The 23,950-nt window shown below is 60.9% G+C and overlaps 1 protein-coding gene across 1 annotated transcript in view; it reads right to left on the reverse strand.

Annotated features, from left to right (window-relative positions):
* CROCC (ciliary rootlet coiled-coil, rootletin) overlaps positions 1 to 23,950 on the reverse strand; it is a 51,204-nt gene that overhangs the window by 19,726 nt on the left and 7,528 nt on the right. The window contains exons 2-23 of the mRNA XM_055574342.1: positions 23,711 to 23,825; positions 22,944 to 23,092; positions 18,293 to 18,478; positions 18,124 to 18,207; positions 17,986 to 18,047; positions 17,744 to 17,909; positions 17,009 to 17,115; positions 13,902 to 14,126; positions 13,131 to 13,227; positions 12,403 to 12,486; positions 11,766 to 11,996; positions 10,637 to 10,836; positions 9,001 to 9,183; positions 7,816 to 7,960; positions 7,068 to 7,214; positions 6,537 to 6,767; positions 5,645 to 5,838; positions 5,329 to 5,456; positions 4,222 to 4,391; positions 2,190 to 2,369; positions 1,339 to 1,473; positions 789 to 932 (exon numbers count right to left, since the gene is read on the reverse strand). Of these exons, the coding sequence (XP_055430317.1) occupies positions 789 to 932; positions 1,339 to 1,473; positions 2,190 to 2,369; positions 4,222 to 4,391; positions 5,329 to 5,456; positions 5,645 to 5,838; positions 6,537 to 6,767; positions 7,068 to 7,214; positions 7,816 to 7,960; positions 9,001 to 9,183; positions 10,637 to 10,836; positions 11,766 to 11,996; positions 12,403 to 12,486; positions 13,131 to 13,227; positions 13,902 to 14,126; positions 17,009 to 17,115; positions 17,744 to 17,909; positions 17,986 to 18,047; positions 18,124 to 18,207; positions 18,293 to 18,478; positions 22,944 to 23,078 (3,234 nt within the window). The 5' untranslated portion in view covers positions 23,079 to 23,092; positions 23,711 to 23,825. The remainder of the gene's footprint in view (positions 1 to 788; positions 933 to 1,338; positions 1,474 to 2,189; positions 2,370 to 4,221; positions 4,392 to 5,328; positions 5,457 to 5,644; positions 5,839 to 6,536; positions 6,768 to 7,067; positions 7,215 to 7,815; positions 7,961 to 9,000; positions 9,184 to 10,636; positions 10,837 to 11,765; positions 11,997 to 12,402; positions 12,487 to 13,130; positions 13,228 to 13,901; positions 14,127 to 17,008; positions 17,116 to 17,743; positions 17,910 to 17,985; positions 18,048 to 18,123; positions 18,208 to 18,292; positions 18,479 to 22,943; positions 23,093 to 23,710; positions 23,826 to 23,950) is intronic.

Below are 23,950 nucleotides of genomic sequence, written 5' to 3' on the forward strand. Positions count from 1 at the left end.
CGACTGGGCCTGCAGGTGAGCAGGTTATGATTTGGGGCAAAGCATGCTGGAGTCAGCGGTGCTCTGGCCTGAAAGAATCATCAATCAGGGCTTCCCTGGTGGCTCAGACAGTGAAGAGTCCGCCTGCAATGCGGGAGACCTGGTTCAATCCCTGCGTCAGGAAGAGCCCCTGGAGAGCAGAACGACTACCCACTCCAGTATTCTTGCCTGGAGAATTCCATGGACAGAGGAGCCTGGTGGGCTGCAGTCCATGGGGTCGTGAAGTCAGACACAACTGAGCAACTAACACTACGACCACCTAATCATCAACCAAGAGCGCCTGCAGGGATTCTTGTGGTGGTCCAGTGGTTAGGACTCCACACGTCCCCTGCAGAGGGCACGGGTGTGATCCCTGGCTGGAGAAGTTGCCACATGCTGTGCAACGCAGCCCCCCAAAAAGCCCGGTCACCCTAAGGGTCAACCCTAACACGTTATTCACCAGAGATGTATTAATACAACTTCTGTTACCTGAACGTGTTGACCAAAAACGTCTCAATATTCACCTACAAATTGCTGGCCACAGGCATCAGTTTCCGCAAAAATCCCTGGTCAATAGCGAGTTAAGAAGGCAGGGGCCCCACCAACCTTTCTGTGAGAGCTCAAGCTCCACATGTACACAGAAGGCCCTTAATAAATGTTTGCTGCCTCCCTCCCTTCCTTCGTTCCCTTACTCTCAAGGGCACCTTCTGGGCCCCCAGCGGCCTCAGCTGTGCTGCGCAGAGGGGCGAGCAGGCAGGCAGGCGGCTCACCTCGCGCAGGCAGGACTCCCGCTGGCGGCCCATGTCCCCGGCCTGCTCCCGCAGCCTCTTCACCTCCTGGGCATGGGCCGCGGCGGCCTCCTCCAGCTGGGCCCGCAGGTCCCGCAGCTCGGACGTCAGGGCGTTCACGGTGCTCTAGGATCGATGGCTCCTCAGACTTGGTGCTGTGCTGTCCGCCGCGGCCCTGCCCCCGCCAGCCCGCCCCTGACTGCTGCTGGGCTAGCAGGGCACCGTCCACTGCCGGCTCCCAGCACGGCCCCGCACGCCGGCCCGTCAGGCCCCTGTGACCTCCTGACACCCAGCAAGTGCTCTGCACGCAGCTCGTCTTCCCCAGGCTAGGGGTTCACAGGGCCCAGCTGTACCCTCTGCCTCCAGTGGGGACCCCCAAGTAAGGCTGAAGCCTCCTGCACAGCCTGGAAGCTGCCGCAGGGCACAGCCACACCTCTGTCCCCGAGCCCCGCCCCTGCCCGGGCCACGCCCACCCGGGGCCACACCTCCGCCCCGCCCTGGCCTACGCCCGCCCCAGGCCCGTCCGCCCTACCCTGTCCTGCTCCTGGCGGTTCTGGGCGTCCCGCTTCTGTCGCTCCATCTCCAGGGAGACGGCGGCCAGGCTGTGCCGCGTCCCCATCAGCTTCTCGGACAACGCCATCTTCTCGGACTCCTTCAGGGACAGGGCCTGGGGAGAGACGGGAGCAAAGGGCTCAGGGCCCTGGGAGGTCCTGGAGGGATGCTTGGGCCTTTCCCCACCCTGCCCTGGTAACGGTGCCCCCGGGGGCTTGGGGCCCTGACCGGCCACCGCAGGTGGAGCCAGGGTCGAGGCAGCCCCAGGAAAGCGCTGGTGCACTGTTGTTACAACAGCGGTTACAACCTGGACACAGACACAACCTAAGAGATCGCACATCCTGAAGGGCCTTTCGTTATTCCCATTTTACAGATGAGGCTACTGAGGCTCAAAGAGGTAAAGTGACTGCCCCGGGTTACGTGGCGGGTAAGGAGAGATGGGTGCAGCCTGCCCTGTCCCCATTTCGTTACAGGAAGGTCAGGAGTTAGTTCTTTCTGAGGAGGGTCAGCTGCTGCACGTGGGCTCCGTGGGGACAGCTCGTAGGCGGTCACGGGGACGCCACGCCTGGCCCGGGTGGAGGAAGGGTGAGCGGAGGGGGTCAGCTTTTCGGGAACAACACTCACGGTCTCAGGATTGTGGTGGCTATGTGTCACGCTCCCGCCGTGTGCCAGGCCCACCCGCTGGACATGGGGGTCTTGGTGACGCCTCACAAATGCCCCTTGAGTTCCCACTGTGAGGTGAGGAAACTAAGGCCCGGAAAGGACCCCTGGCTGCAAGCCTGGGTGGCGAGCAGGGGCTGGCCCCTCAGGCGGCCGCCGGAGCCCACGCACCTGCTGCTTCTCAGTCTCGGCCAGCAGCAGGCCCTCGTCGCGCTCCTGCTGCAAGGCGGCCATCTCCTCACTCAGCTCTTCCTTCTCGGCCTCCAGCCGGGCCAGCAGCTCCTCCCGCTCCCGCTGGAGCTGACCCTGCAGGCGGGCCCGCTCTGCGCCCAGCTCCCGCCATGCCTCCTCCTGAGGGCCAGGCAGAGGTGTGCGTGACCCACGCGGCTGGGCGGGCAGCCGCTCTTCACCCTCAGGGCGGCCGGGCCTCGGGGCAGGTGGGGTAGGTGAGAGGAAGGGCTATGACGGGGACATGCCGGGGCTGTGCAAGCCCCAAGGAGCAGCAGCTAGCGGGCTGAGAGGATGGGGGCTGAGTGGAGCGGGAGCAGAAAATGTTTCCTGAAGGAAACGAGCAGCGGTCAGTCAGGTAGAGAAAAAAGAAAAAGGACCCTGGGCCAGAGTACAGCCCCAGAGGCAGCTTGGAGGAAGGAGGAAGACGAACAGGGAAACCGTGATGTTTACGGTCCCTGGAGCTGGAATTACAAGGTGGACAGGGTGAAGGCCAGGGCCAGAGCCACATGGAGCAGTCAAGCCAGACCACGCCAGACCAGTGGACGTTAGGGAGGAGTGATCTGATTCCTAGGGACAGCAGAGGTCTCAAGCCAGGGTGATAACGGACAGTCTGAATTTTAGAACAGTGGGTTGTTGTGGGCTTCCCCGGTGGTGGTAGTAGTCAAGAACCAACGTGCCAGCGCAGGAGATGTAAGAGACTCGGGTTCGATCTCTGGGTCGGGAAGATCCCCTGGAGGAGGGCATGGCAACCCACCCTGGTCTTCTTGCCTGGAGAATCCCACAGAGGAGCCTGGTGGGCTACAGTCCATGGGGTCGCAAAGAGTCAGGACACGACTGAGCGACTTAACACGCGCACACGCAGAGCGTGGAAGGCGGCCTGGGACCAGGGGTCTGGGCAGAGTGGGGCTGGGTCGGCTGTGAGGACTGAGGAGGCCTGGGTCTGGGAGCCACAGATCTGCTGACATTGAGAGGCCGAGTCTGGGGTTGCAGGGAGAGGGAGGGCGGGCACGGAGTCCGGCTCCCAGACTGGGTGGGTGAGACCCACAGGCAGCACAGGCAGAGCCCACCCGGGGCCTGAGGGGGGCGCCTGGCCCCGCACACGTCCTAACAGCTGTGAGGACTCCCTGCGGAAAACGCGGTGCCACCCCTGCTGGGGGAGGGGGGCTCCATCCACCCAAATCCAAGAAGACGGGGTGCGTGGGCCCCTGGTGGAGGGGGCCACAGTCCGAACCCTCTGTCAGAAGCAGCCCAGTCCAGGACGGTGAGGCAGGGCCCCGCCCAGAGGCCCGCCCGGGCAGTGTTTCAGTGCAGTAACCGCCTCCAGCATCCAGAAAGCGCCTGCTCTGTGGCGAGCCCTTCGTGTGGTTGGGCTGGCCGAAAAGTTCATTCAGGTCTGCCATTCCATGCCGAACAAGCCTTCTGGCCAGCCTCAAACTATCACCATCCCCCACGGTTACGACGAGGAAGTGAAGGCACAGAGGCCTTTGGTAGCGAAACCAGCAGGCGGCCAAGATCAGGTCTGAGCCGGGCTACACAGCTCCAGAGCTGGTGTGCTCAGACACCGCTGCTCTGCTCTTTCAGTGACCCGACCCCTCGCTTTTCTATGTGCTCTGGTCTCCAGAATTTACTTTCATATGCAAATAGCACTTCTTCACAAATTAAAGTGCTTTCCTGCTATACATTAGATCAACATTTTCCAAACATGTCTGTGGACCTCCTGCCTCGGATCACCAGGGCTGGAACAGATTGGGGCCTGGGAATCTGCATGGTTGATAAGAAGGGGCCCCTGATGGATCCTCCCAGCTGTCCCTAGGGCCTCTGAAACACAGATGAAGTTCCATTTCACAGATTTGGAGACTGGGGCAGAGTGAGAAGGCTGACTTGCCTGAGCTCACAGAAGAGCTAAAGCCAGTGGTTCAGAGCCACCCCCAACCCAGCCCTCCCCAGTCTGCCCCAAGCCAGCAGCCCGAACCTTCTCTCGCTGGAGTCGCTGCAGATCCTCCTCGTGGGCTGCCCGCTGCTCCCGCAGAGAGTAAAGGGCCTCCCGCTCAGTCTGAAGCAGCTTCTGGGCCGTCAGCTCCTTGTCCAGAGCAGCCTTCTCCTCTGCAGCTGCCATCTGCTGTCGCAGGCCCGCCAGCTCCCCTGTACAGGAGAGATGGGATGGAGTCAGGTTTGGGGGGAACTCCCCAGTGGGCCAGCAGACTCGGGCCAGGGGAGCCACGGGGGCAAAGTCCCAGAGGGGAAAGGGTCCCTCTGGTATCAAGGCTGAGTTCCCTTGGAGCGCCTCCTTGCCCTCTCTGGGCCACAGTTTCCCCATCGGCTGCATGGCCCAGTGGCCCTACCCACCTGGACCGCCATCGAAATGCTGAAGAAGGGGCCCCAAAACGGGGAGGACACAAACATACGGCAACCCCCGTCACTGAGCGCTCACTCGCCGGGCACCTGGCAGGCACGTCACAGCTTCACATCACGCCTAGGCGGCTTACCCGCACTCCCCAGATGAGGACAGGGAGGCTCAGGGGAGACAGGGGGCCTCCCAAGGCCGCACAGCTTTCCGCAGGACGCCACCTTTAGTGGCTGACTGCAACAGTGTGCTTGGGGGCTGCCAGCACTAATGGAAATGGCGCGACGAGGGTGCGCCCCGCTGCGGGCCAAGTCTAGACGCCATCCTGGGGCTGGAGGCCACCAGACACTGTCGGCATTCCCCTTCTTGAGGTGCTCAGTAAATGTGGAGCGAGAGAAAACCCCGAGTTCAGAGACTGCGGGCAGTGAAAGCCATCATAAAAGCAGCTGATGGCGGCTCCAGAGAGTCCAGGGCTCTCTAAGGGCCCAGAGGACGATAAACAGCAGGCATCGGGCCAAGGCCATGCTTCCCTCACCTCATCCCGGTGAAGCCTCAGGAGGCGGGGCTCCTCATCTCTAACTGTCAGATGAGGAGCCCGCAGCCCACCAAGAGGAGGGGCTGGGAGGTGGGTCAGCCAGAGCCAAGGATCCCAACTTCAGGGAGAGCCTAAGACTCCACGGGGTACGGTCTGGGTGGAGCCCGGTGTTCCCCGCCCCTTGCCCCAGGCCTGCCTACCGGTCAGGGCCTCCTTGGCCAGCAGCAGGGCCCGCCCGTCTGCCTCTAGCTGCTCCCGCCGGGACTCAAGCTGCGCCAGCTGCCTCTGCACCTCAAACAGGCTGCTCTCCAGGGCTTCCTTCTCTGAGCTGCAGCACACGCCATACCTGAGGCCCGGGACCCAGCCCCCCAGGCCCCAGTGGATTCCGGGGTGTGGCCAGGCAGGGCCAGGTGCCACCCTACCTGCCCAGCCGGGTCCAATGCGTGGGCGGGGCTGGTCACCGGGCAACCCTGGCCAATCCCCCCCAGGGGGGCCAGGCAGAGCCCAAGGCCTTACCGCAGGCGTGCAGCCTCCTCTGACAGGGCCCGGCCTTCACGCTCGGCAGCCGCCAGCTGCACTGCCAGGCCGGCCCTCTCCTTGGCCAGTGCCTCCTTCTCCCGCGTTGCCCGCTCCAGTGCCTCCGTCTGCCGCTGCGTCTCCTGTCGGGCCTGCTCCAGCTGCTGCTCCCGCTCACTCAGCTGCCGGGAGAGCTGGCCCCCACCAGGTGCCATGAGCGCCACCCCTGGGGTCTCCCCTGCTTATCCTGAAGCATCCCAGCCCCGGGCCTGACCCAGCCCTGGCCTGGCAGGCAGGAGACCAGGCTCAAGCCCAGGGTCTACCCTGATGTGCTGTGTGTATCCTGACAAATCGCAGCCTTCTCTGGACCTGCAGCGCACAGGGTCCTCGCTCAGTCTGGGCGGTAACCGAACCCGTGCTGTTCCCCCAGCACGTCCAGGGAAGGCGGGTATACAGCACAGACCACAGGAGAGCTGCCCCGCAGGCCACAGGGAGGGGCCTGGAGCCCGGCTCCCGCGCCACATGGGCTGCTCGCTAGCAACCCCTCCCAGGAAGCCAGGCCCTCCGGGACAGATACCCTAAGGTCCCTTCCAGCTATGGTTTCCCAGCACATCTGATTTCAGTTGTGAACTTCTCTACCGATTATCGTTATCTTTACTAAGTGGTGACTCATTTCTCCAAGTGTTTACACGGCGCACTCTTCAGAACAACCCTCTGGAATAAGAACTATCATCCCTATGTTGCAGCTGGGGCCACCAGGACATGGGGGCCTTGGGGAGCTTGCTCCAGGTCCCAGCTTGCAGAGGCGGGGCTGGATTTCAGTGGGGAATCAGGCTCCAGAGCCTGTGACTTTTGGTGTCTAGAAGACCTCCAGCGCTGCCCCCTCACCCACCTGGGCGAGCTGCTCCTGCAGCCGGCAGCGCTCGCGGTGCAGCTCGGGGAGCTGGCGCTCCAGCGCCTCCCGGCCCCGCTCCGCCGCCCGCAGGGAGCCCTCCAGGCCCTGCCGCTCCACCTCCTGCTCCAGCCGCTCCTGCTGCAGCCGCTCCTGCTCCTCCCGAGACGCGGCGGCCGCCTGTTCCACCTGCTGCTGCCGGCCCAGCAAGGCCGCCTTTTCCTCCTCTAGCTGCGGGTCAGGCGGGGCTGAGAGCAGGGGCAAGCCCAGCCCTCGTTCCGGGAAGGGGCCCACCCGTCACCCACACCGGGCGGGAGGACAGGGGAGGTTCCTGAGGGCCAAGCGCGGGGCTGGAGGCCATCAGGCCATTGGGGAGGAGACACAGGGACCGCGGAGCTTCTTTTCCATCAGACCACGAGGAAGACAGACGGAGTCAGAGACAGAGGGACGGAGGTATCCAGGGAGGGGTGGGCTGGGCCTGGGTACGCGGGGCGGGGGTAAGGCAGGAGGGTCCACGGGCCCACCACGTACCTGGGCGACGAGGTGGTTCAGAGCCAGCTTGTCCTGCGCCAGACCCTCATTCAGGGCACTCAGCTTGGACAAGGAGTCCCGCAAAGAGGCCTCCTCCGCCCTCAGCTTGGTCACGGAGAGCTCGAGCGCCACGCGGCCGGCCTCCGCCTGCAGGGTTGGGACCAGCAGCCAGTCAGTCAGGCGGAGAAAGCAGGGAAGAGACGCAAGGGACACGGAGATGCGGAAGGATGAGGAGAAAGGCAGAGAGATGGGTGTAGGGAGAGGTATGGGGAGACAAGGCCCTCAGACAGGGCGGGGGACATGAGAAGGGAGATGCAACAGGAGACAGAAAGAATCCCTGCAGACGGCCTGCGGCCCACACAGAGCTGGACAAGGGCTGACGAAGCCGGCTCCTGCCACGGGGCACGGCCCGAGGTCAGAGGGTACCAGAGCGGGGTCGCGGGTGGGCCTACTCAGGGCCTAGACCACAGGGAGTGGGACAGGCACCAACCAAGAACTGTGCCCCCAGCCCTCACAGACCCCAGGACCTGTGCCCAGAGATGGGGCTGGACGACCTGAGTCACAGGCCCTGCCCCAGAAGCATCTGGAAAAGCAGAGGTATGACCAGGCCTGGAGGGCAGTTCACTCACGGCTGGGATCAGAGGTCAGCCTAAGTCCAGGAGGAGGGGGTCAGTCTGTGGCCAGAGGGAGGAGGCCTGGGGCCCAGGACAGAGGTGGGCTTGTGGTGGGGTGGCAAACGGGGACCCACCTTGGCCAGCGCCTCGGCCACCTCAGCCTTCTCGGCCTGCAGCATGTCCCGCTGCAGCGTGGCACCGCTCAGCGCCTCCCGCACCTCCACCAGCTCCTTCGCCAGCCCTGAGCGCTTCCCTTCCAGCTGCTCCAGTTGTCTGTGGCTGTGGGACAGAGGGCAGGGGGTGCCCCAGGTCACTCCTGAGTCTCCCACAGCCAGACATGCTGGAGCAGCGAGGGGCCAGGCACGAGGCAGGACCTCACCCGCAGGGGCAGCCAAGCCCACGGTGACTCTGAACCTCAGTTTTCACATCTGCAAAGTGGGTTAATACCCACCTTGTGAAGTTGTTAAAAGGACACGTGTCCTTATTGTAACCTGACATACCCCCCCAAGGGCCTTCAGAAACAAGGATAATGTCCACTGCCACAACGTGCTGAACATCACGGTTACTTATGCCTCAGAGAAATAAATGAACAGCACAGGGGTTAAGAGGTTAACTCTGAAGGTTCATGGGGTCACAAAGAGTCAGACACGACTGAGCGACTGAAGTGAACGAAATGTTATATATAGCTTTGTGTTATAATATGAAGTTACATATAACTATTATTTAATATTACATATGTTATCTTCCCTGGTGGCTCAGACGGTAAAGCGTCTGCCTGCCATGCAGGAGACCTGGGTTCGATTGCTGGGTTGGGAAGATCTCCTGGAGGAGGAAATGGCAACCCACTCCAGTATTCTTGCCTGGAAAATCCCATGGACAGAGGAGTGTGGTAGCCTACAGTCCATGGGTTGCAAAGAGTCGGATACGACTGAGCGACTTTGCTTGCTTTCATGTAAGTGTTATATATGTAATTACAGGGAAGTTATTATACATTATATATAACAACTACAGGGAAGCCTGCATGCCACGCGTCCATGGGGTCGCAGAGTCGGACACACCTTGGCGACCGAACAACGGAGTAACTCCTATTGTATTAGCTGTTATCATGGTCCACACTCTACCTCCTACCAGCTCTCTGATCTCTGGGAAACGACTCCACCTGCCCGAGCCCCAGTTTCCTGTAGGTCTGGCTAGAGGACCCTGCAGCAGGCGGTGCCGCGAGGACTTCCTGAGACAGTAGGAGGCCCCGCACACAGTCAGTGCTCCCGAGCCCCCAGGGACAGCCAGGCGGCCCCGGCAGAGTGCCAAAAGCCACCCACCTGCGTTCGAGCTCCCGGTGCGCCCGTGTGCGGTCCTGAGCTGCATCCTCCCGCTCTTCCTCCAGCTGCTCCCGCTGGTGCCGCAGCTCCTCCTGGGCCGCCTGCAGCTTCTCCTGCTCCTGCCGCAGCTCCTCGACCTGCTGCTTGGCTGCGTGCAGGCTGTGGGCCAGGCTGTCCTTCTCCCTGCAGGACGAGAGGAGGGGGCGCTGAAGGGGCTGCCAGGGCCCCTTTCACCAGGGAGGATGGCCATGCTACTGTCCTAGCCAGGAACCACAGACTGCCATCTTCCGAGGCCCGTGCCTCCAGGAAGCCTTCCTCCCCCTGCACGTGGCCCACTCATCTCCTCCACATCTCCCTGGAGCCGACTCTTTCCAGCAAAGAGAATCCACATGTCCTTCTTCCCCATCCAGCCCACTTGGAAGCCCAGAGAAATGGGTGGAAGCCTCGCCATTGGGTGAAGAGGCCAGGCCAGGTTCCTGAGACGTGTGGGCAGCACTGCCGCCAGCTCTGCTGGCCCACCTCGCCAGGAAAGGCCCCCTTACAGCAGCCGTGCCCTTCAATTCTGGAGGCCCAACAGACCGGGCGTGTCCAGATCCCAAGGTCTGCTGCCCAGGCCAGCAGCACGTGGTAGCCAGGGCAAGGGAGGGAAGAACCTCCTTCCAAGCCTGGAGTTTCTGGTTTAGGGCTGACGGCTGTCATATCCTCCACTGCCAACTCCCCTTTGCTCAAAATGGCAACCTGTAAATACACTAGGTACGAAGGCTGGCAGTAGGCAGAGGAAAGCCTAACAGCGTGAAATTAAGAAAAACAGCAGAATGCAAAATGAGGCATTCACTAAGAATACAACTACAAAAAAGCACTCCTCCTTCGAAGGCATGGGAAGCACTGGTTTTGCTATCAGATGGACCAGAATCCCATCTCCTACCCCAGCGACACTGCCGTGACGTTGGGCAAGTCTCTCAACCTCAACAGCAACAGCGGTGAACTGTGTGGGTTTGACAGGAAGACTGACTGAGGCCATACGTGTGAAGGGCTTGGCAATGAGCCTGGCACTGACTGAGGCCATACGTGCGAAGGGCTTGGCAATGAGCCTGGCACTGACTGAGGCCATACGTGCGAAGGGCTTGGCAATGAGCCTGGCACACAGGAGGTGCACAGGGGACGTTTGCAAACTGTCAGGAAACACGATGGAAAGCAAAGCCAGGGCATTAACAGGGTCAGGAGGGGTGGGGGAGGGAGGGCTGTGAAGAGATTTCACCTTTTTATTTCCCTCCATTTTCAACCTTTTTATTATGTAATTAAAAAAAACAAAAAAAAAAACACAATAAGCAAGAACAAAAAACCAAAAACATCAGGCAGCCAAGAATGAATACTTTCTTGTCTCTGAAATCCCCAAGAAACAGAGTCTAGAATAACACTGCCAATATGACTCTCGGGGCTGATGGAAATGTTTCATAGTCATAGGTGCACTTGAAATGAGGCTAATGCAACTGCGGGACTGAATTTTTACTTTTGTAAATGTTGACTTATATTTGAATAGACACACGTGGGCAGTTACGACCATATTAGTGCACATCCAGCACGCGCAGGCTGATTCATCCCTGGGGCTGGGCGCCCCAACTCTGGCCTCCGGCACCTGTTCAGGAGGTCGACAGCGCTGCGCAGGCGCTGGGCTTCCCGCTGCGCGTCCTCCTGGGCCTGGGCGGCCCCGTCGGCCTCGTCCCGCAGACGCTGCAACTGCTCCTCCAGGGCACGGCGCTCACCCTCACTGTCACTAAGCTGCTTCCGCAGGGTGCCCAGCAAGTCCTGGCTGGCCTCATAGCGCCCCCGCATGTCCTGTGGCAGAATCACTGAGTCCAGGGAAGCCCCTGCTCTCGGCAGGATGTACACCAGCCTGCGCTGGGACCCAGACCCGTGTCCATCTCTGGGCGGCAAAGTGGAGTGAAGCCTATAGACTCAGTTTCCACTCCCCTACACGGTGCCCTCCCACCCTTCTGACACCTATGCCAGGGCTCTGAACCTCCAGCTCCTGGGGCCCCAGGCAGTTCCTACCCAAGTATCCAAAACACCAAGCACACTCCTTTCCGCACCCTGTGTCTGATGCCCCCACCCAAGGCTCTCTGTCTTGGTCTATGTGGGCGCCTCGTCTGCCCCTCTGCACCAGGACTCTAGCTCCACCTCAGGCTCTGCCCACAGTGGCTCAAGCTCCTCCCATATAAGGACTCTAGCTCCGCCCAGGCTCCGCCCCCAGTAGCTCAAAGCCCCTCCCACACCAGGACTCTAGCTCCACCCCCAGCAGCTCAAGCTCCTCCCATACTGACTCTAGCTCTGCCCCCAGCAGCTCAAGCCCTTCCCACACCAGGACTCTAGCTCCACCCCAGGCTCCGCCCCCAGAGGCTCAAGCTCCGCCCATACTAGGACTCCAGCTCCGCCCCCAGTGGCTCAAGCTCCTCCTATACTAGGGCTCTAGCACCGCCCCCAGCAGCTCAAGCCCTTCCCACACCAGGATGCTAGCTCCACCCCAGGCTCCGCCCCAGCGGCTCAAGCTCCTCCCATACTAGGACTCTAGCTCCGCCCCCATCAGCTCAAGCCCCTCCCACTCCAGATGCGGAGCACTCGGCCACCTCGGGGTCCCGCCTCTCTGCCCTCTCCCCGGGCTCTGGCTCTCCCTAGGGTTCCCTAGGGTGCTCAGGCTCCACCCACGGAGGCCCCAGGCCCGCCCCCAGGCTGGAGCCCCAGCACAGGGTGCTCAAGCCCCGTCCCACCTGGACCTGTAGCTGGCGCTTGTGCAGAGCCGAGTGGATGAGGGCCAGCGTGGAGTCCGAGCAGGCAGGGGACGGGCCTCGGTGCGGGGAGCGGCCGCGGCCGGGCGAGGGCCGCCTCGATGGGGACGGGGTCCGGGCCCCCGAGAGCCCCCGCAGGCTGCCGTCCGAGGCGTCTGCTGTGCGCTCGGAGCCACTTAACTGGATGCCGCTATCCGTGTCCGACAGGACGGCCTGGGGGCGGGTAAGCGAGAGGGGGAGGGGAGCTGCGCGGTTAGTGGTGCGCAGCGTGGCCACCGGAGTCCTGGCCTCCAGCTTCACCACAGCCTCTGCAGCACACCGTAGGCCCCTCCCAAAAGAAGGCTTCCTGATCACAGCCCTCAGCCCACCAGGACGCCGTCCATTTACTGGGAAGACACCATAGAGCCTTTCTCAGACGGGCAGGGAACAGGCAGTGCCTCCTCTCCGGGCAGAGTTTGAGCTGAGCTACTTATTAATAGAAGGGGCATTAAACAGCAGGGAGGGCACCAGGGCCCTCAACCGCTTGCAGCTCAGCTCAAGGCCACCAGGGGACGCGGTGGTCCAGGCCCGCCTGCCCTGGCCCTGCCCAGGCCCCCGCCAGTGTTGGCCTGGCTCCAACCTGTGCCATGCCCCTCAGGGTCTGCTGCAGCCCCTCTCCTTCCTCTGTCTCCAGGGCTGCCTGCTCCTGGAGCCGCAGGGATTCCTGGAGTGGTGTTGGGAAGACAAAGAAAGAGTGGTCAGGGTCTCTGCCCTAGTCAGAAACTCCACAGTCCCCCTACCTATCAGGGCCTACCAGACCACTGCCTATCAGGGCGCCTCAAAAGCCATGTCCAGAGGCCAGCGGCTTCGGAGACCCCACAGCGGCACCAGTGCCCTCACTGAACAGACCAGGCCCCAAGAGGTACAGCGTGTGACCCAGGGCACACAGCTTATTGGAAGAGAGCTGGACGTGGAATCCAGGCCAGACCTCACACAGGATGACCAACCCAGGCAGTACCCATGAGGGGTGTCCCCCTGGTGGGGAGGCAGCTGAGTTCCAACAGAAAGAGCCCTGGGCTAGCAGGGCACAGGCATGAGTTCCAGTCCTGACACACTAGCATCATGGCTCTCAGACTCTGGACAAGTATTTTCTCATGGGCCTCAGCTTCCTCGTCTGTGTAATGGGGATCATGCTACAGAATGGCTAAGAGGATGAAATGGGATAAAGGAAGTGAGTGTGCTAACCACTACGGCTGGCACATACTAGGTGCTCAGTTAACAAGGGGTGACGCTGATTCTGAGTGGGCTGCCCAAGCATCTCAGCCCTCAACCTATGTCCGGTCCCTCCCGTCCCACCCCGCGTCTCACCAGGGCCTCAAGCTTCTCGCTGAGGACTTTGTTGAGCTGGTCTTTCTCCAGATTCTGGTCCTGAAGGCGCTCCACTGTCAGGGCCAGCTCGGTCACTCTGGAGTTGGGGGAGTTACACAGGTGAATGGGAGACCCACTCAGCTTCTCCTCAAACCCCCAGCTTCCCCAAACCTGAGGCAGGGATGTTAGGCTTTGCCTCTCCTGCTGTGTGACCTGGAGCAAGTCTGTCTCCTCTCTGGGCTGCAGACTTCTCATCTCTGAGTGAGAATGAGGTGCCAGGCACTTTATCTCATGGGGAAGCACTCTGGGACCTGCCTCGATCTCAGGAGCAGAGTGCTGCTGCATGCCAAGCCACTCAGTTGTGTCTGACTCTTTGTGACCTCATGGACTGTAACCCGCCAGGCTCCTCTGTCCATGGGATTCTCTAGGCAAGAAGACTGGGGTGGGTCGCCATGCCCTCCTCCAGGAGGAGGAGGGATCTTCCTGGTCAGGGGATCTTCCTGCCCAGAGATTGAACCCGCCTCTCTTACATCTCCTGCACTGGCAGAGGGGTTCTTTACCACTGGGAGCAGAGGCTGGACTGCAAACATGGAATTCAACCTGGGGCAAGAGCCCTCTGAACCTCTGTCTTCCCCTCTGCCAAATGGAGGACCTGGGGAGATGGCCAAGCGCCCGCAGGGGAATGGCTGGTGAACAGACAGCCCTCCGGCCCAGACCCCTGGCCGTGCGCTCCAGTGAGGCCTGCCTCAAGCGGTGCCTCCGAGAACCCACCTGGCACTGAGGCTGGCCTTGTCCAGGTTGCTCTGCAGCTGCAGCCGGGCCAGCTCCTGCTCCTGCAGCTCCTTGCTCCGCAGCTGCTCCTCCAGCAGGACCTGCTTCTCCAGGGCCGCCTCGGCCCGGCTCTCGGCCAGCCGCAGGCCCGAGCTCAGCCCCAGGCCCGCCTCCTGGACGGCTCGTGAGGTGCGGGCCAGCTCCCCTCCCAGCTGCAGCAGGTCCCTAGTGGAGAGGACACAGAACAGGGGTTGGATTGGGGGGGTAGGCTTCCAGGTGTAAATTATAACGACAATGGGGGCTTCCCTGGTGGCTCAGTGGTAAAGAATACACCTGCCAATGCAGAAGACACGGGTTCGATCCCTGATCCAGGAAGATCCCACATGCCATGGAAGAACTAAGCCCGGGAGCCACAACTACTGAGCCCACGAGCTGCACCTGCTGAAGCCCGAGCGCCCGTGCTCTGCAGCCAGAACAGCCACCACGCGAGAAGCCCATGTGCCAAACGAGGGAGCGTGCCCCGCCTGCTGCAGGCAGAGAGAAGCCCACACAGCCAAAAGTAAATAAATAAATATTGTTTTTTAAAAGAGCAGTGGAAGAGGCCAGGGGAGGGGAACATGTACAGTCTGCTGTATTTGCTTCTATCAAACGTGCCTGAGTGTCTGGGTCAAAGGTGGGAGGGACTCTTCACGGTACACCTTGTAAAATTTGAATCTTGTGCTTAGGTGAATTATTCAAAAGCAAGATGCTAAAATGTTAAATGCTAATTTAAAATAATACATATTTTAAATACATCAAATAGGTTAAATTCTTCCCTTTCCTGAATGAACTGTACCACTGGGTATCAGATGTTAAGAGGAGGAAGTGTCTTATTGTAGAATTCCAGCTAATACATGACGCAGTGACAGAGTGAGACTGTCACGATTTTGCAATCTCTGATGAATGTCTGGATCTTGGCATGGAGTGTCAAGGGCTGCCAACACACAGAAAGAGAGGCTCCTGACGGCAGGGTACACAGCACCATGAAGAAGCTGTGTCAAAACACAACCACCTGAACCTCAATCTGATGAAGCCTTATATCCAACATCCAATTTACAAGAAGTACAGGGGACAAAGGTGTTAAGGGACACCACAGAATCCAGACTGTGGGAATCTCTGAGGACAACTGTCCCATTTTCTGTAACAAATAAAATATTTGACTTAAAAGACAAATCAGTGAATCACACCTTGTGAACATCTGTGGATCCTCATTCAAACAATTTTAAATGCAAAAACCAAAGCAAAACCATCTGTGATACTGATGAATCAACTGGAAATCTGGATTCTGAGTGAATATGAGATATCTCACGAAAAGGTCGTTACTTAATGCTTAAGGCACAAAAGGAGACAGACTGGTCTGCCTGCCTCTGGGCTCTCCCCACAGCCTTACTTGCTCAAGAGCAAGTAGGAAGGGACTTCCCCAGCGGTCCAGTTCTTAGGGCTCCATGCTTCCAGTGCAGGGGCACAGGTTTGATCCCTGGTCGGGGAACTAAGATCCCACAAGCTGTGTGTGGCGGAGGTGGGCGGGGGCAGACACCAAGTCCCCTATGGCAAGGGACCTGTGAGGCTCTTTTCCAACCTGACCTCCCACTCACTTGCCTTTTGCTTCAGCCCCACTGGGTACCACTTTCTCCCACCTCCAAGCCTTTGCTCCTGCTGTTCCCTCTCCCTGGAGGGCCCTCATCTCTGCCAGTTAAAACCCTACCTATCCTTTGGGGTCAGCGCAAATTCCATCTCCCCTATGAAGCATTTTTCCGGCCTCCCAACCCCTTCCCTTGGGGGCTTCCCTCATAGCTCAGTTGGTAAAGAATCCACCTGCAATGCAGGAGACCCCAGTTCGATTCCTGGGGTAAGGAAGATCCCCTGGAGAAAGGATAGGCTACACACTCCAGTATTCTTGGGCTTCCCTGGTGGCTCAGCTGGTAAAGAATCCACCTGCAATGCGGGAGACCTGGGTTCAATCCCTGGGTTGGGAAGATCCCCTGGAGAAGGGAAAGGCTTCCCACTCCAGTATTCTGGCCTGGAGAATTCCATGGACTGTAGAGTCCATGGGGTGGCAAAGAGTCGGACACGACTGAGCGACTTTCACTTTCACAACCCCTTCCATCCTTCTGAGCATCTGGGGCATCCTTTCTGTTCCACTTTCATGCCACTGACCACTCACTTCCTCAGTCTAGAGACTGCAAGGTCCTTTGTTCTTATTTCAAAATTTTGTGGGATCTTAGTTCCCTGACCAGGGATTGAACCTGGACCCTCAGCAGTGAAAACACAGCTCTAACCACTGGACTGCCAGGGAATTCCCTAGAGGTTGCAAGGTCCTTGGCAGTAGACCCTGAACAGTCTAGTGGATTAAAAACAGAGGTGATAAATGCTGCCTCAGCCTATTTCCTACTGCTCTGTGATCTTTGGAAAGTCACTGCCTCTCTGCGCCTCAATGTCCTCCCCTGAAAAGCGAGGACTATTACAGTCCTACCTCAGAGCAACACTGGGGATATGAAATGCAACGAAAGGACAAGGAGCCTGGCTAGAAGCAAATATCTAGTAGATGTTTACTAGTTGCTAGTAACGACTATGCTGTGCTTAGCCGCTCCGTCGTATCTGACTCTTGCGACCCCACGGACTGCAGCCCGCCAGGCTCCTCTGTCCTTGGGGATTCTCCAGGCAAGAATACTGGAGTGGGTTGCCATGGCCTCCTCCAGGGTACTAGAAGTTACTAGGAAACAGTAAATTTAGTAAACACTAAAATTGTTTTTAGTTTAGTAAAATATGTTTCTAAACTAAAAAAAAAACTTTACTAAAAATTGTTAAAACTACAAAAAAGTAGTTTTTACTAAAAAAATAAGTTTTTAGTTTAGTAAAATATGACTATTTAGTCACAGTTTAGTAAATACATTAAGCAAATACGAAATGACTGCCCTGATCTGCTAAGAGTTAATTATTACTAGGTGCCTCTGCGTCTCCCAAGGCGGGAGACGCACACAGCAGGCGGGTCTGGCGGGACTGAAGCCCAGCTGGGCGGTGTCCCGCGGCCACGCCTCCGCGAGCGACCCCTCCGCCGCCAGCCTCACCTCTCGGTGGCCGTCTTCACCTCGCTGACCAGCCGTCGGGCCCCCACGACCTGCCTCCAGACGAGGAGCAGGCGACTATGCTCGTGGCTGAAGTAGGCGTTGAAAGACTGGGGGGACGGAGGGGCTGAGTGAGGGGCCGGGGCGGCAGGCCCACGTCCCACCCGCGCCGAACGTCCGGAGGGCCGCCCCGGGGGTGCGTGTCCCGTCACCAGCGCCGGCTTGCAAGGCTGCGTCGGAGCTGCCTCGCTCACGAGCCCCCACCTCCCCCTGGCCCAGGGAGCTGGGTGTCAAAGCCTCCGTGGGGAAGGGCAGAAGATGCCTGAGACCTCGGTCTGCATCCCAGCTGCCTGCCGCACGACCGGGCAGCAGCTCAGCCTCTCTTCAGGAGGACAGGAACACCGTCCATGTAAGTTAAGAGGATCAGAGGAGAAAACGCCCGCCTCTCACACAATACGCACTAATCAAGGCTATTATTATGACAGCCATTTTCCTCCCTAATGGGGCTTCCCTGGTGGCTCAGATGGTAAAGAATCTGCCTGCAGTGCAGGAGACCCGGGTTCCATCCTTGGGTCGGGAAGATGCCCTGGGGAAGGGCGTGACAACCCACGCCCGTGTTCTTGCTGGAGAATCAAAGGGCCCAGGTGGCGCCAGGCCCCTCCCCCGCCAGCCCAGTGAGGCCGTGCCCTGGGTCAGGCCGGATCCCCAGGCCCCGTGGCCCCCCCGCTCCTCGCCCACCTCGCCCTCGCGCCTCCAGGCGGCCTCTCGCTGCTCCAGCTCCTGCCGGCTGCGCGCCCAGTCACTGGTCACCTTGCGGATATCATCCCGCAGGGCCTGGTTGGCCGAGCTCGCCTGGTCCAGCTGCTCCCTGAGCAGCGCGTTCACCTGGGCCAGGCTGGCACTCCTGGGCAGGGCAGAAGAGAGCAGGTGGGTGCCTGGGCGGAGGGCGGCCGGCCCTCGCGCGCCCCCCGTGGGCCCACCTCTGCTGCTCCTCCTCCAGGCGGACGAGGGCGCTCTCCAGGTCCTGGCTGTGCCCTGCGTCCTGACGGGTAGGGAAGCGGGGGCGTCAGACTGGGCAGGGCAGGAGGGGTCAGCCCTGCCCCCTCCCCGGCGCCCACCCGCAGCCGCAGCTGCTCCAGCTCTGTGCATCTCTCCAGCAGCTGCTGCTCCGTCTCCGAGCTCTTCTTCTTGCACTGGAGAATCTGGGGGTGGGCGGAGAGCGGGTCAGCCGCGGTGGTTGGGGTTGGGGGACGAAAGGTGCGCGGGGGGGCGGGGCGGTGGCCCGACCTTGGCCTGCAGCCGCTGCACCAGCTGTGCCTGCCGCTGCTGGCCCTCCTGGTAGGCCTGCAGCTTGCGCCGGTAGGAGGCCTGCTCCTCCTGCAGCTGCCGCCGCAGCTCCACGCTGTGCAGGGCCAGCCCCCTGGGCTCGGGGGCTTCCGGCTCCCCGGACTCCTGCCGCACAGCCTGCTCCAGCTGCGGGGAAGGGTCCCGGGTGAGAGTCCTGAGCCTCCCCAGAAGGCAGGCTCAGGCCTCTGTAGGGGGCGCCAGGCTGGACGCCGACCCACGATGCCTTGCAGGCCCAGGTGGGCAAGCCCAGGACGCAGTGCACGTGTGCATGGCCAAGCATAAACACAGAGGAGGCCAGCAGAGACACACACACAGGGTGTGCAGGGACGCATGCAGGCGGGCCCACACACGTGTGCACACAAAACACAAAGATGCCCCTGGGGCAAACCTTGAAGGCCCTGGGCATGCTCCAAATCACCCAGCGCCCTGCGTGGGCAACTGTTAGATCCATGCCATGCCACCCGAACTCTCAGGAAACCTGGATTTTGCTCCCCACTGTACCTTAGAGCAGTGAGCATGCTATTTCAGAATAGCATGCTGATGACTTAACAGCACGAGCACAGGCAATACACTGAGGCGTCAATACACATGCACACACGCAAGCTCAGAGACATGCACACACACAACACACTCAGGTCGTCTCAAACACCCCAGACTGACACCAGTGGACTCACCCGGCTCCCACTCCCCACACACAGTGCTCAGGTTTCTAAGAGGCGAGCACAAGTGTCCTGACACGTGGCGTGGCTTATGAACGGCCTCCCAGCCCAGCCTGGCCCCCAGCTCTCTGCTCCCCCTCCCTGGGGGACCTCCACCCCACCTGTGCCCCATGCCCAGGCAGCCTGAAGCCCCTTCATCACCCGACCCTGGGGTCAGCGGCAGGACGCCTGCCAGCTCTGACGGCCTCCACTAGCCCAAACCCCCTCACTCCTCCAGGCACCTGCTGGTCCCAGGGGGCCCCCAGCCTCCTCCAGCCGTCTAGAAAGGAGGGAGGAGGCAGGTGAGGATGGCAAGGCTCAGAGGAGGATGGTCCCCAGAGTGGACTGACAGCAGGGCCGAGCCCAGAGCCTGGCCTTCAAGAGGCGGGGCAGGGCATCCGTTCACACACCCACCCACGTCTGGTCCCGGGGAGGCCAACGGCAGGGACGACGACCATCACCCATGCGGACCAGGGGCCCAGGCCAGGCCGGCCCTCCAGGCCGGGGTTAAGCAGTGCACCAGGAGAAGCTCAGGGAGCCAGCCAGCTGAGAACAGCCTCATCTCCACCCCCAGCCCGGGGATTATGCCCACGGAGGCTGTGTGGCAGCTGCAGCTCATGTTGGGGGAATGTGGTCTGAGGGTGCAGGAGCAGGCGATATGCAGGGGGTCTCTCTCCCTGGAGGGCGGGCAGCAAACCCGTGGCCAGTATCTGCATGGAGTCCACCCAAGCCAGGTGAAGGGCAGAGCGTCTGTGCTGGCCGTGGCACCGGGATGCTGTGTGTGTGTCAAGCATCAAGCAGGTGCTTCCTGGGCGTAGGGGGGTGTGTTTTGTCGTTTGTCTCCATGTGTGACCCTGTGTGTCTGTGTCTGGGCCTTCATGGGGACCTGGGTGAGCTGCCATCTGTGGTCCAAGGTGTACATTGTGGTGAAGCAGATGGGTACATCTGCGTGTGTGCCTACGTGTCCATGCACTTGTACGCCTGTGTGCACAGTTGTACAAGGGGGGGGGGTCTGCGTGCATCTGTGCACACCTGTGTCTGGCTGTATGTATCCAGCCAGCACTGGGCTGTCTGCCATGTGGGCACACCAGATACACCATGGTGTGTGGCTGTGCGTGCAGGCTGGATGGTGTGGTGTCTGGTGCAGCTTCTGTGAATCTGAGTGTATCCTCTTGGTGGGCTGTTGGTGTATATATATAGAAGGGCTTCCCAGGTGGCGCTAATGGTAAAGAATCCACCTATCAATGCAGGAGACATAAGAGACGTGGGTTCGATCCCTGGGTTGGAAAGATTCCCTGGAGGAGGGCATGGTAACCCCCTCCAGTATTCTTGCCTGGAGAATCCATGGACAGAGGAGCCTGGTGGCCTATGGTCCACGGGGTCACCAAGCGTCAGACACGACTGAAGCAACTTGCACGCATGCACACGTACATGTAGAAAAGGTCTGACGGTGGCCGCGGTGTTAGTTTCACACAGCTGTGTGAACCAAGCGCTGTCCGTCTCTGGGGTTTAGAGGGGTCCCTGCCGCTGTGTGAACCAGGAGCTGTACATCTCTCAGGTTTAGAGGGGTCCCTGCCGCTGTGTGAACCAGGCGCTGTCCTTCTCTCGGGTTTAGAGGGGTCCCTGCTGTTGCTGGTGCTCCGCTGCTTCCCAGGGCTCACAGCCAGACCCCTGCCCCTCCGGCCACACCCCACCTCTTTCCACAAAGTCTGCCTTTCAATTTCACTCATAAGTCAAAAGGGAAGCAGGCTGCTCCCAAGCCAAGGATGAAAGAAGTTTACTGTCTCCCCTAGCAACCCCCACACCACTGCCTGCTGCTCCGATCGCTGGGTCCAGGTTACCATGGACACTGCGGGAGCGGGGCTGGCCCAACACCTGCTCCTCAGGGACAGGAGAGCGGGGGCCTCACAGGGACCCGAGGTCCGCCCTCTGACCTGGGGGGGTCACCACCTCAGCCTCCCCACACGCAGCCTCTGGACACACATCACGACCTCAGCTCCACCCCGCTAGGAGTTTAAGGGGTCCAAACAACCTCAAGCCAGGCCACATGCGCTGCTGTGGCTGCAAGCCCCACCGCCTGCAGCCCAGCACCACGTGGGCAGCTGAGAAGGACGATGCCCCAGGGCTGCAGCGCCCAGGCCAGGGGCTCAGCCCAGCTCTACCAGCGGGCTTGGCCCCGCGATGCCCTCCCTGGGCCTGTCTCCCCACCGCTGATGAGGCGATCTCCAGGCTCTGACGTTCCCTGGAGACCCACCCCCAGGACAGGCCTCAAGGTCATCCTCATCTAACCAGGGGGCGCCCACACACACCATCGCACACAGGGGACAGTCTCATGCCAGGCTCCCTCTGCACACTATCCCAGCCTCCCCAGCCGCAGGAGGGAACTTCCTAGACTAACGCAGCCCCCCAAGCCGCATGCTCGCAGGAAAGGGAGCGGCCCCCTCCACCTCTTCCTCCCTTCCCCTCCCAGCCGGGGGGCTGTGCTGCCCCCACTGTCGGTTAGAAGCTGGCATTTAAGAGGCAGCCTCCCGCCGGGGCCTGACACTGTGCCAGGGGCCCCAGGATGACTGGCCTCAGCGGGAGGGGCTGGCTCAGGCACCACCAACAATGCACATTAGCCCAGCCTGCCCCCCATACTCCCTGCAAACCCTGGGAAAACAAGCCCTGCGCTGTGCCCAGTGCCGGGGGCCGCTTTAGGCCCCCCGCCCTGCTTCTCTGCAAGTCCCAACAAGCCGGGGGCTCATCCCGGCAGGCGGATGCCAGGACACGGGCATAACCCACACCCACAGGGAGACACAGATCGCTCCTCCCCCTCCCACCGCGGGGTCACAAGCCCTCGTGTAGACAGGCCCAGCTCAGTGAGTCCTGGGCAACCCTGGTTCTACCAGTCCCGCTCAGGGGACCCTGGGCCAGCTTCAGCTTTCCGCTTGCAGTATTAGGGGGTCGTATCTGAGGTCCTTCCCATTCTCCCAGGACCAGCTGCCCGCTGGGACGCCCAGCCCAGTGGCCTCTTTCCAGCCCCAGGAAACAAAGCTACAGTGCAGAGCCCCGGGTTGTGTGACTCGGAGCACGGCGTGCTCCCACTCTGAGCCTCGGTGAGCTCCTGTATTACACGGGTGTCGGAAGGGCCCCAACCTCTGTATCTTAAACAGCAAACTCCCAGCGCACACTCGGCACACAGCAGGGGCTCAATAACCCACAGACACTATTATGTGTTACTCCATTACCACCCACGCACCCCTCCCACGGGCACACACGCTCCCTCCCGCGTGCAGCTCTCTCACCAGCTTGCAGCCACCATCACCTCCCCAGGGCCGCCTGCCCCGAGCCTGGTGGCCTGAAGGAGACAACGCACTGAGAACGACCTGCACGCAGCACGCCGGCCTCCTGCCCCGGCCCCGCTGCACAGGCCCCCGGACACAAACCCTGTCTGGACTTGGACGCAGGCCCGGCTACCCCTTTCTTCCTTGGCGGGGCCTCACCTGGGAGAGCGGGCCAGGTCTGTGCCCACCCCAGCCTGCTGGGTGGACCCCAAGGCCCAGGTACATGTGGGTACAAGGCGGTGCCCAAAGACTCAAGGGGTGGCAGGGCACTCTTGGGGGTCTTGTTCTCCGTGCCCCACCCAACCCAGGACAGCCGGGGATGAAACACCCAGGCTCCTGGCACTTCATCCCCTCGTCCCATCGGTTCCTTGCAGCTCCGTGTCGTTACTGTCCCCACTATGGACAGCAGGCATGCAGAGTGGAGAGACGTGTTCAAGGCCACTCGAGTGGGCAGAGTCGCAACTTGAACACAGGCCGCCTGGCTCTGGGGCCCACCTTTCCCCCACGGCACGCTGCCCAGGCTGCTTCCCACCCCCAAGGCTGGGGAGCCCTGCACCCTGCAGCACCCACCCTCTCGCTGACCGCGCTGTACTTGATGGCCAGCTCGTCGCGCTCCGCCCGGCTCTGGGCCAGCAGGTCCTCCACGCGGGACAGCTCCTGCTGCAGCAGCTGGTTCTCCTCCTGCAGCGACAGCACGGAGGCCATCTCGGGGGCTGGGCCTGCAGGACAGCGGGCACACGACTGGCCTCCACCTATGTCCAGAGGGACCGCCTCCCCAAACAGGTGCCCCACCCATCCCTGGAGGCAGGAAAACAGACAGGGTCCCTGCAGGGAGCTGCAGCTGAGGGGGCCTTTCCCAGACTCTCAAAGCACATAGGAGGTTGTGGGGTGCGCCCTCCAGGGGCCTGGGGGCCCATGAGCCTTCCTGCCCAGGTGGAGAATGGGCACTGCCAACCCCAGGCCGTCTACAGAGCCCTGAGCTAAGCTGAGTTGCCTTCTCCCCATTGTCTTGGATTCACCCAGGTCAGCCCTTCCCTGGCAGAGAACTCTGTGTTTGGGGTTTAGTCTTCGCAGCAGGCAGCCTGCAAGCAAGGAGGGGATGCTCAGCCCCGCCTTCTAACAGCAGCACGTGGAGACAAGTCTAAGCAAAGGACACCTCAGAGCCTCCATTTCCTCATCTGTAAAATGGGACCCCTCCATCATGGGTCCATGCCTGCCTCACAGTGAGGATTCAAGAAATGGAAGCTGCAGTCGTTACCGTCGTCATGACTGTGGAGAGGACTGGGAAACGGGAGACGCAGGAGTGTCTGGGGCGGGGCGGGCGCAGGGAACGGTACCTGCGCTCTCAGGCTGGGAGAGGCTGCGGGTGACGATCTCCCTGATGCGGGCAGACAGGCCGGCGGGCCGCGAGTCCTGCGCCAGGCCGGACCCCAGGACGCTCCTCTGCAGAGTCTGCGGGGAAAGCGGGAGGATCTGCGGGGGGGCTGAGACCCGGGGCTCCCTGGCGTGGGTGGCAAAGAAACAGTGCTGCCTCCCGAGACGTGGGTGCCCAGGAGGCGCTCAAGAAACCCCACCTG

Source organism: Bubalus kerabau, chromosome 3, assembly GCF_029407905.1.
Source record: "Bubalus kerabau isolate K-KA32 ecotype Philippines breed swamp buffalo chromosome 3, PCC_UOA_SB_1v2, whole genome shotgun sequence".
NCBI lineage: Eukaryota > Metazoa > Chordata > Mammalia > Artiodactyla > Bovidae > Bubalus > Bubalus kerabau.